The 10,703-nt window shown below is 60.9% G+C and overlaps 1 protein-coding gene across 3 annotated transcripts; it reads left to right on the top strand.

Moving 5' to 3' along the window:
• Positions 1-3,210: 3,210 nt before the first annotated feature.
• SHROOM1 (shroom family member 1) lies at positions 3,211-10,703 on the top strand. Of its 3 annotated transcripts, none has more exons than XM_037129943.2 (9): positions 3,211-3,318; positions 3,623-3,868; positions 7,066-8,072; positions 8,148-8,203; positions 8,368-8,568; positions 8,774-9,346; positions 9,435-9,582; positions 9,688-9,960; positions 10,041-10,703. In XM_037129943.2, exons 3-9 carry the CDS (start codon positions 7,107-7,109, stop codon positions 10,371-10,373), a joined length of 2,550 nt encoding a protein of 849 aa, XP_036985838.2. In that variant the 5' UTR covers positions 3,211-3,318; positions 3,623-3,868; positions 7,066-7,106; the 3' UTR covers positions 10,374-10,703. The 3 variants fall into 3 exon arrangements, with proteins under 3 accessions (XP_036985838.2, XP_053528753.1, XP_036985837.2); XM_053672778.1 differs by having other exon boundaries at positions 6,699-8,072; positions 9,450-9,582; XM_037129942.2 differs by having other exon boundaries at positions 6,699-8,072.

Genomic DNA, 10,703 nt, shown 5'->3' with positions numbered 1-10,703 from the left:
GCCCAGGAGGCCCGAATCACAAAGCAGAAACGCTCACCTGGCCTCTACTTCTCTGTCCTGGGTGCACGGGAGGGGGCCAGAGAGACCGTCTGCCTCATTCATTCGTCCTCTGCTGTCCGGGATGTGTGGACGATGTCTGAATAGAGTAGCCCATGGGGATGGAATGGCCCCAGGCCCGGGGCTTGGGGCCAGGCTAGAGGAGAAAAGCTGTTCCTGTGACCAGAGCACACAGAGGCTGGGGTATCGCCCCGAGTCTGTGGGGGGGTATATTTGCACTCGATAAGAGTGTGACAGCCCAACATTCCTTTCCAGGACCTGCGGACCCGAAAAGGAACTTGGGTTCGATCCCCAGAACAACCAGTCCTTGCCCAGCGGGGCCCAGCGATCCTGCGGGTCAGAAGCCCCCGCAGGAGATGGGGAGCCCCATGCTCCCTGCGCCTTCTCCCTGTGGCTGCCTTTCTGCAAAGCCTGTCCTCGGAGCAATGTGGCGAACTCAGTGCACAGTTAGAAAGCAAACAAACTCGCCCCAAGGGAACATTTAGGATTTAAGTAGATGTTTGTGTATAAGCAATGATTCATGCTGTTGTATATCTGAAAATAGACAATAGATTTCATGGAAAGATTTCTGGCCTCTGATGGACTTCAGCCGTATGTGACCATCTCTGAATTACTAAGACAGCCGAGTAGCTGCCGTCGAAAAGAGAGATATAGCTGCTTCAACCACGGGGTATAGATTCACCACTACCACAAAGTAAAAAGATGTGAACTCGGGAAAATATTGGCCACACGTGGGGGGAAATGTTAATTGCCTTAACATATAAAGAGATTTTACAAATTGATGAGAAAAAAGACTAATCCAATAAAAAAAAAATAGGCTAAGGAAATGGACACATCACAGAAATTAATGTAAATGGCTTTTAAATGTACAAAAGTGTGTGTGATTTTATTTTTTTTAAAAAGGAAATTAAGGCAGTGAGATAACATTTTAACCTTTCAGGTTTCAGAGATCAGAGGTTTGCTAATGCGCTGTGTTAATAAGGCTGTGGGAAAACAGGGATTCTCATACATTGATGAAACTGTAAATGGGAACCTTCTTGGTAAGAAATTTGGGAATAGCCACCCAAACTGGAAGTGTACACACACTCTTACTGTGTAGCAAACTACCCCAAAACTCAGTGGCTTACACATTCACAGTCATTTTGCTGATTATTTTGAGGACTGGGGTGGCCGACCTAGAGGATCCACTCCCGATTCATGTTAGGAACTTGCCTTACAAACTGACAAAGGTGAGCGAAAGGTATTCACTACAGAATTGGAAACAGCAAATGACTAGATTAACCTAAGTGCCCATCAGTCGGGGATTGGGTTAAATAATTCAATTTATTTGTGTCCATGCAATGAATGACCATGCACCTGTTTAGAAAAATGATACAATGTATGAACTGATATTGAATGAGCCCCAAGGTATAATTTCAAATAAAAAAATGAAGGGGCAGAACCTCTTGCAAAGGTACCTACAGGAAGAAATGTTTTGCAAGCCCCTTCGAATAAACCACTGGAAACCAGATACGACGCAGGCCAGGCCGGTGTTGAACTGTTGAGGACACACACAGAGCCGGACGCCATGACTGGGGTCTTGCTGCTGCTCACTTCCTTGTCCTGCTCAGTCTGAGGTTCAAATCCTGCTCTCCTAGGAAGGTGTGTGCCAGCCATATATTGCCGTTCTTTCCTCTGGTCAAGTGCAAATGGCCTTGGGAATCAGCCAGCATGAGGTCAAAATTTGCCTCTACTGATTAGGAGCTACTTGACCTTGACAAGATATTTAATCTCCCTAAGCCTCTGTTTTCTCACTTGTAAAATGGGTCATAATGACACCCACCTCTCAGGAATAACTAAGTGAAGCACTTAGCGCCGGGTCTGGCAGCAGAGACGTGGTCTTTAGCATTCAAACCATTGTCACATCAGACCAACCTCGTGAATCAGGGTCTTCAAAGGGCAGGCCCTCGAAGCCCAGAGGGTCTGAGCTGTCGTGTCCGCGCTGCGCTCCAGCTGCGGCCGAAGCAGATGGCTGGGTCAGGATGTCGCTGGAAGCAGCAGCAGAGCTGGAAGGGCACCAACCAGAATCCAAGCTCAGTCGCCTGCTGCCTCCATTAGGAGAGCCAAGAAGTCAGAGATCTCTAGGCTCCCAGAAAGCAGCAAGCAGCCCTGCCCCCGGGCTGAGTTCTGGGTCCCAGTTATTCCCACCAACAAACCTTACCACCTAGGCATGCACGGATGAGGGACATGGGCCGCCCCCAGGCACGTGATTCTGAGGGAGCGTGAGGGCAGCCCACACCGAGAGCAGAGACCTGAGAGCTGAAGGGGCCCCCGGCCCCCTTCCAAGGTCTGAGCATTTCTTGGCAGAGCCCGGATTCATAGGATAGTGGTGTGCACAGTGGGGGTGGGAGAGACAGGACAATGGGGGAGGAGGCCGGGGGTAGAGTGGCGGAGGCAGCAGAGTGCACTTTGAAGCTAGAGGTGCCCAAAGGCAGGACCTTGAGAGCCAGACTGGTCCAGCCTGTGACCCCTGCCCAGGCCATAGGGCGCCCGCCTATGTCCAGCACCTGAAGGACGCACCCGGGGCAGCGGGAGTGGACACACAAGTCGGCAGTCCCCCTCTGGCCCAGGCGGCTGGCCAGGAGGGCCTAGACAATGCAGGGTGGTAAAAGGAACGGAAAGAAAGGCGGGTAAAGCCGGGTGGAAGAATCACGGTGGGAATCAAAAAGCGGGAAGAGTTTTGGGAATGGGGCCTCTGCAGAGCTGGTCAGCGGTGCGTGACCCCCAAGCCGAATGGCGCTCAGGGACACAGGAAGAGCCCTAGTCGGGTCTGTTTTCTTGGCCATGCTTGAAAGGAAAGGGGTGGCCGTCCCGAGGCCTTGGGGCCTGGCCTGGGCGCCCCTCCCCCAGAGGGGCCGTGGACGGGGTGGGGGGTGGCAGGGATCTGGCCCGCGCACCCCAGGCGCTGATGAAGCGGGCAGGCCAGCGCGGTGGCTGCCCTTCCTCCCGCAACGCCCCTGCGTCTCCGGCTCAGAGCGAGAGGCCTGCGCCCGACGAAGAGCTAGTGTCCGTCCCTGAGCCCAGGGCCAGTACGTTCAGACACTACGAAGGGGCGGGCGGCTCGCGGGCAGCCCGCCGCTTCGCGCTCCCGCCCCCGGTGGCCGGACGTGGCGCCTCCCCTGCAGCGACCGGAGCCGGGAGGTGGGGTCCGGAGCTGGAGCCCGAGGCTCTGATGTCACGGAGCCGCAGGCGCCCAGAAGCACCTCTCGGGCTGGAGCTCAGGTACGCGGCGCGGCAGCGGGTCGGCGCCCCGCTTCCCTGGAGCGTGCAGGGCGAGCCCCACGGCGAGGAGGGCCGGGGCCCAGGGGGGTTGCGGGCAGTCGGTGCCACACTGGGTGCCGAGGTGTGGATTCCCCGCGTCTGGGGGGCCCTGTGCACCGATGCTCTTCCCAGAAGGCTGGGGGCGGGGACGAGACCCGCCAAGAGGCGGGAGCCGCTTGGGGTGCGGGGTGACGGGGGTGGAACGCTTGGGTGGCCCAAGACCGCGGAGGGTCTTACTCCACAACCCTGCGCTCCCGCCCCTCAGGCGGCTGGAGAACCCGGGCCTTTCCCACCCATGATTGCGCTGCCCCCCAGCACGCGTTCCGAGTGCTCCCCGACGGCGAACCCAACAGGAAAGGCGGAGAAATGAGCCCGCCCGCAGCCGAGCACCCTCCCAGCGTCCCCTCGACCCCGATCCGCCGCACCGCGTAACTCTGCCGCCCCCTGCGGCCGCCGCTCCTGCGCCTCTCTCCTCTCTCGAGTGCCCGACTCTCAGAGCTTGAAGCCTCAGGTAGGTGATCCGTGCACACCATGGCCTACTACCCCTGGTGCCACCATCGCCCGGATTTCCTGCGCTGCACTGAGCGAGAGGCTCTGGGAGAATGGCGGGGGCGTCACTGGGGACTAGGGACTGGGAGAGTCCTGGGCCCTTCCAGAACGGCTGCCTGTCCAGACCTGGTCTTGAGTGCTTGGGTTCAAGACGCAGCCCGGGACCCAGAAACTCAGTCTGGCAGGGAGAGGGCCTTGCAGGAGTGTCCCCTCAGTGAGCCTGGTACTCACTGAGAAGAAGGCCAGCCAGGAGGGGTGGCCAGGACAACCTCTCTAGTGAGGTCGCATGTGAGGGGGGCTTTGACTGTTGCTGATCCTGTGAGTTTGTCCACCTTTCTGGTCGCCTCACCTGGACCTGCTTTAGTTTCACCCACCGGAAGCTGCCTTCGTGGATTTTCCCAACAACCCCTAACTGAAAACCTGGGTCCGCTGCGGGACCTGCGGCAGGCACCACCAAGCCCACAGGCCCCAGGCTGAATGGGCACTGGACCTGGGGTTGGTCTGAGTCGGCTTCCGCCTCCCTGAGCCTGGCACCGCCACCTCCCCGCCCCCAGCTCTGCACGCTGAAGTCATCCTTCTCTCTTTCCTCTCTTGCTCTTTCCTTCAGGTGACACTTTAATGCACATGCCCTCCCCCACCCCCAAGGGACCCCAATCTGGTGGTCTTCTGGCAGGGAGTCCACGCTGCCCCCACTGCTCTGGGGAGGCTTTGGCAAAAGAGCTCTTTGAGCTGCAGCCTCTGGCCTGCCCTGCAGCCCTGCCCTGCAGCCCTGCCCTGCAGCCCTGCCCTGCAGCCCTGCCCAGCCCTGCAGCCCAGCCCCTGGTTGACAGGAACACCCCTGCTGGTCTCTTGGGCTGTGCCTCCCTGCAGCCAGACAAGTGTGGAAACTCCTTACTGTTTGTGCTGAGGCCCCAAAACAGTAAAGCAGCCAGGCCCTCCTGGCATAGCAGGCTTGCAAAGGTGTGAGCATCCTGCATGGGTAGCAGCCTGCTGGGTCCTCCACTGTAGAAGCATCCCAAGCCAAGTTCAGAGCCATCGGAAAATATGTGCCACGTTTTTATTATCCATTCAAGCTGTTTTAATTTGGTGGACTGAGAGTTCTTTTGTCAACGCAGTGACTCATAACTAAGATAGAACTTTCTAGGCCTTTTTGGGGGGAGCATCTGTGAATGTGAGATGCCTGTAGATGCAGCCAGCCAGCTGACACGGGCAGGCGTGGGTGGCAGGAGCCAGGGAGAGCAGTGCTCCCAGGCTGGGCCCAGACGGGCAGGATGAGAGAGGACTAGGGCCGGGCGGCTAGGATGAGTTTCTTGGAGGAGGTGCCTGTCCTCATGGGCCAGGGACACTGCTCAGAGTAGCTTGTCCTCCTGGAGTCCAGAGAGGGGAGACACTTTGCAAAAGAGGCCCCCAAGCCTCTGTGGGAAGCCCCAGCTGCAGGGCGAGGCCATGGGCTCCGTGGGCATGAAGATGCCTCCAGGTGGGTGAGGTCAAGATGCTGCAGCCCCAAGAGGGTCCGCTGAGAGGCCCTCCAGGGAACACTGCAGGTGCAGCCTCCCCCTTTTAGGAAATGCCGTCATATCCTCTCACCACTGACCTCCCTCCCTGCCCTGGCCAGCAATCTGTAGCATGTGGGGTCTCAGGGAAGTGGGTGGTGGGTAATCCTGAGCTCCAAACAGTGTCTAGGGGGTTCAGATAAGCCTGCTTTTCCCTTCCTACACCAGCAGGGGGAGGGGGCACCCTCCTCTGCAGCCCCCACCAAGTGGCTAGCAGCTCAGGGAAGGCAAACCCTGCTCCCGAGTCCCCAAAGCCCAGCAGGAGCCCCAATTTCCAGAGACTCAAAACTGCTCTTACCCCTGACCCAGGTGCACCCACCCAACTCCTGCGCCCAACCCCCGCACTCACCCCTGCATCGGGAAGTGTAGATTCCTGGCGTGTCCTGCTCCCAGCTGTGCTCGCCTGCTGTGTTTGGTTCCTGACGAAGCGCGCTGTCTGCGCCCTTCCCCAGAAAAGACAATTAGGGCTCCTTGGCTTCTGTCTCTTCTGTCCTCCCTCATCTGCTCCTTACAAGCTGGCTCTTTCGCTTGCCACTCAACACAGATTTTTTTGCCATTGACTTCAGGCTGGGTACACGAGGGTCCAGAGACATGGAGCTTGGGGCCTGTCTTCAGGCCCCAGGTGGGACTGGGAAGAAGGAATCACAGGCAAGCCGACAATGACAAGCAGGGTGACGAGGGCTGTGAGGGGAATTCAGGACACTGTGGGGAGCCCAGCAGGTCAGGAGGCCTCTAAGCTGAGCCCTGTTGGAGCAGCAAGAGTAGCAGGACAGAGTGGGAGAGCCTGTGGGTCCCAGACAAAAGGCAGTCTCTGGAAGCAGGGACCGAGTTATTCTCGAGCCTGCAGATAGTTTGGGGGAAGGCGAGGGCCATTGTTTCCCACAGTGGAGTTCGGGGTGGTCAGAGGCTTCAGGCAGCTGAGGGACTCCCGGGCAGGTGGGGTAAGGGGTAGGGGGCCTGGCTTTCAGCAGAGTTTGCTTCTGGGAAATTGATTCTGGCCGCAGTAGGGTTGGAGGCAGGCCCGGGTTCCAGGCAGGGCTCTGCCTCCGACCAGCTGTGTGCCCCTGGGCAAACCATTTCCCCTCAGAGCCTCAGCGTCCTCCTCTGTGAGGAGCAGATAGCAGTCGGGAGGAGCAAGATCAATATTTATATAAATCGCGCAGGCCTGGAGGAAGGACGGCTGTGAAGCTGCCCTGCCACCTGACCCGGGTCCTCCCCGCCCCTTTCTTGGCTCCCCAGTGATCTCAGAACGTTCTGGACCATTGTTCGTCCGGGAAAGATCACACGGAGAAGCTAACAAAGCGCCAGGAAGCGGCCAGGGTGGGACGGGGCTGGGGAGGGAAGGAGCGTGGGTGCATTCTCGGCGCTCCAGGGGGTGCCAACCTCTAGGGCCCCGGCCTGGAGAGGGCCTGGGGCCAATTCCTTGCCCTGAGCCGGGGCCCTCCACCTCCAGAACAGCTCCCTGGGGCTGGTCCTCTTGCCCATGCCATCCCCGAACTGGGGGTAATGCCGGCGCTTGAGACAGTGTGACTAGAGAGGGCAAGTGTAAGCGGCCTCTTCTCTTGCTCCGAACTTTTCACGCATCACGCCGTCTGTGTTCTCGAAGGCCCCGCGGAGCTAGTCTGCCCAGCGCTCAACCGCGCAGCCATGGAGGCCCTGGGTCCGGGGCGAGACCGCGCCTCCTCAGCCTCGTCCACGCACAGCCTGGACCTGCGGCGGCTGTCCGGGCGCGCCGACTCCGCCTACGGCTCCTTTTCCGCGGCCTCGGGCGGCGCCGAGCCGCGCACGCCGTCCCCGGGCGCCGACCTCCTTCCGTACCTGGACTGGGACTACGTGCGCCTGGTGTGGGGCGGCCCGGCGCCCGCCCCGCCCGCCGCCGCCCTGCGCACCTCCCCGCAGCCCCGGCCCGCCGCCGCCGTCCGCAGTGGGCCGTGTTCCCCGCAGTTGCAGGGGGCCCCGGGGGTGCTCAGCAGGCAGGCCACCCCCCTGCTGTACGCGCTGGCGGCCGAGGCGGAGGCCGCGGCGCGCGCCGCCGAGCCGCCTAGCCCTCCGGCCTCACGGGCCGCCTACCGCCAGCGCCTGCAGGGCGCGCAGCGGCGCGTCCTCCGGGAGACGTCCTTCCAGCGCAAGGAGCTCCGCATGAGCCTGCCCGCCCGCCTGCGGCCCGTGGCTCCCACGCGGCCCCCGACGGTGCACCCGCGCTCCGCTTCGCTCGGCCACCCGGGCGGCGAGGGGGAACCGGCGCGCTCCGGAGTCCTCGTGCCAGGAACCGCCGGCCCGGGCCGCCTCGCCAACCAGCAGCAGAAGTGGTGCTTCTCCGAGCCAGGAAAGCTGGATCGCGTGGGCCGCGGCGGTGGGACGGCTGCGGGGTGCTCGGGTGGGGTCCGCTTCAGCTTTGGCCGAGCCGGACGCGAGCCCCAGGAATTGCAGCATCGGGCGTCGGCAGAGTTCGAAGGTCACGCGATCAGGTGGCCACCCCGAGGCACGGGGGAGCCAGAAACCCGGTCCTTGAAGCTGGACGACGCCTACAGGCCCACCCGCAGGAGTCGGAGCGCTTCAGGGGAAGCTTTGGGTCCCTGGGGAGGTCCCGGAGCGGCCGCGCCGGTTACCCAGGTATGGAAGGAAAGTGGAGGCTCCTGGGAGACTGGAAACTTGAGCCGCATTTCACCGACCTTTTTGCCTTTCCAGGCTGTTCCTCAAGGAGCGGACCCTCCCAGACCGTTACTCCAGACCAGACGCCCCAGGTGAGAGGCACGGACCCGTCTGGGAGGCGGGGCTCTCATAGCTCTTGCCCGAGAGAGCAAAGAGCCTGGCACCTACCCTCATCCTCGGCCTTCCGATGCTGTCTTTTGCAAACCAAATCCTTCCTTCCGGTTCGCTGTGGTCAGTGTGGGGTCTCTGCCTCCAGGTTCCCGACTCAGAGGGAAGCTGCCACAGTGGCGTGTCCTGCAGCGGGTCCCCAGAGCAGTCCCACTGACAGCGAGCACAGGGTCCCGTCTGCCCGGCTCCCCCTCCTTCCCGACGACGATGATGTCTTCTTGGAAGAAGCCCTGCCCGTCAGAATGAAATCACCTCCATACTCCCATGCACGCCCAGGGCTCCCAGCCAGGTGAGTTCTCTTTGGCTTCCAGGCGGAGGGAGGCACCCACTTCCCATGCATAGATACAGAATGCTTCAGGGGCGCACAGCCCTGTCTGTGATGCAGCCTGGGAGCCCGGGAGCCCCGGAGATGGGGTGAGGACCCGTGGTCCTGGGAGACCACCCCTGGTCTTCAGCCAGAGCTTTTTCCACTTCAGTGTCTCTTCCATTTCCAGTGTCCATGCCTCTGACTTGCTGTGTGGAGCTGGCTTGAGCCAAAGGCCTAACCGGGCTGCCATCCCCCCAGAGCGCCCCTTCCATGAGTGCCCAGAGACCGCAGGAGCAGACGCCTGCTGGCAGGGGGTGGACGGCCGTGTGGGCATCTCCAGACCCACATGCTGTAGCCCCGCTGGGACTGCAGATGGCAACATCCCAACCACAGACTGCACTGGGCTGCTGACGACTGACTTTCCTGCAGCTGCAGAGACCGACCCTCTCCAGCCTCTCCCAGCAGATGTCCTGGGACCACCAGGCGATGAGACCCAAGGGCCTCGTGATGATGCGGCCCTGGCTTGGGGCACTGGCCAGCCTGGTCCCCGACCTATGTGGCCCAGTGCCCGCTTGGAGGAGCTGGTTCAGGAGCTGGCCAGACTGGATCCTTCTCTGAGTGACACTCTCACCTTCTGCCCCAACCCAGAGCCCCCTCTGGATCTGCTGGATGGACTGATTCCCCTGGCTGAGGTCTGGGCCGCCATGAGGCCAGCCTGTGGCAAGGCTGGAGAGGAGGCTTCTGGGACTTCTGAGCCGGGGTGAGCGAGGGGCGCCAGGGACTCGGGAGATTCTAAGCCCCTGCAGCCTGGGGCAGGACTACCCAGGGAGCTCTGGTTTTATCCCCAGGCCCCACCTCTCTAGATGCATCCAGCTCCTGCCTACTTCTCAGGAAGAAACAAGGCTTGAAAACCTTACCACCCATGCTGTGCCTGACCAGCCATGTCCGAGTGGCCAGGGTCTCCGAGAGCCAAATAGCAGCATCCACGCTAAGAAAGTGAGTGTGGTGGGGCTGGTGGAAGCTGGGTGGGACAAGGCAGGAATTTGGCCGAAGAGGTCATGGGCCTGGCCCTAGCTTTAAGTACCCGTGCCCTCCCTGCAGGTGGAGCTAGCGGACCTCCTCCAAAAGATGCTGGAGAACCTTCAGACTGAGCAGGAGCAGCTGCAGAAGGCAGCCCAGACCTGGGCCAGGAGCAGGGCTGCGCTGGAGGCCGCGGTAGGCCAGGCCTGTGCACCCCGTGACCTAGAGCGGTTCAGCCGGTTCATGGCCGACCTAGAGCGCGTGCTTGGCCTCCTGCTGCTACTGGGCAGTCGCCTGGCCCGAGTGCACCTGGCCCTGGCCCGGACAGGGGCAGACAGCGACCCTGAGGAGCAGGTAAAGGGTTCAGGCTGTGTGAGAGTGGGGCAGCGGGGCGCACCCGCCCCACTCACAGCGCCTCTCCCTGTGGGCGCCAGGCCTCTCTGTTGCAGCGTCTCAGGCTCCTGCAGCGACAGCAGGAGGATGCCAGGGAGCTGAAGGAGCATGTGGCGCGGCGCGAGCGGGCCCTGCGTGAGGTTCTGGTGCGGGCACTGCCAGCTGGGGAGCTGCACGCCTACTGTGCCCTCCTGGCCGGCAAGGCCGCCGTCCTGGCCCAGCAGCGCAGCTTGGACGAGCGTGTCCGGCTCCTTCAGGACCAACTGGATGCTGTCAGGAACAGCCTTGGCCATCGACCCTCATCTCCCAGGCTGGCCTCCCCACCAGGGACCCAGCCTCTCCATAAACCTCCCCTCCGGGCCCTGCTTATTTAGCGACAGTGTGGAGGTGGGGCGCATTACCCCTGCCGTTCCTGGCACTGCTGGGGTGACACTGGCTTGTTGGGTGCTTTCCCCTGGGGTGGGGGTGACCCAAGCTGGGCCCTCCCAGGATACTTCTTCCAAGTGTTGTCATGTGGCCTCGCCCAAGTCTTATGGATTATTTGGAAATTAATTTATGGATTTTATAAACTGCAGTATTCCCCCTTCTTGTGATGAGAGAGAGGGTTGGCCCACGTGGGCTGGAGGGAATGGAGACAAGCAGAATCTCAACTTAAGATGCAGAACAGCCTCTTTTCCTTCAATAAAAACTGTGAGGAGTGTGTG

This window comes from Artibeus jamaicensis, unplaced genomic scaffold, assembly GCF_021234435.1.
Source record: "Artibeus jamaicensis isolate MK-2021 breed Jamaican fruit bat unplaced genomic scaffold, CSHL_Jam_final contig_786, whole genome shotgun sequence".
In the NCBI taxonomy this organism is placed as follows: domain Eukaryota; kingdom Metazoa; phylum Chordata; class Mammalia; order Chiroptera; family Phyllostomidae; genus Artibeus; species Artibeus jamaicensis.
This window is presented reverse-complemented; position numbering and strand designations above follow the sequence as displayed.

What these genes read in the sequence shown, in the direction of transcription:
- SHROOM1 (XM_037129943.2), top strand. Translation starts at nt 7,107, where the DNA reads ATGGAGGCCCTGGGTCCGGGGCGAGACCGCGCCTCCTCAGCCTCGTCC. An exon ending in CGCCCAGGGCTCCCAGCCAG is followed by an intron (nt 8,569 to 8,773) that starts GTGAGTTCTCTT and finishes TTCCATTTCCAG; the next exon opens with TGTCCATGCCTCTGACTTGC. An exon ending in ACAGCGACCCTGAGGAGCAG is followed by an intron (nt 9,961 to 10,040) that starts GTAAAGGGTTCA and finishes TGTGGGCGCCAG; the next exon opens with GCCTCTCTGTTGCAGCGTCT.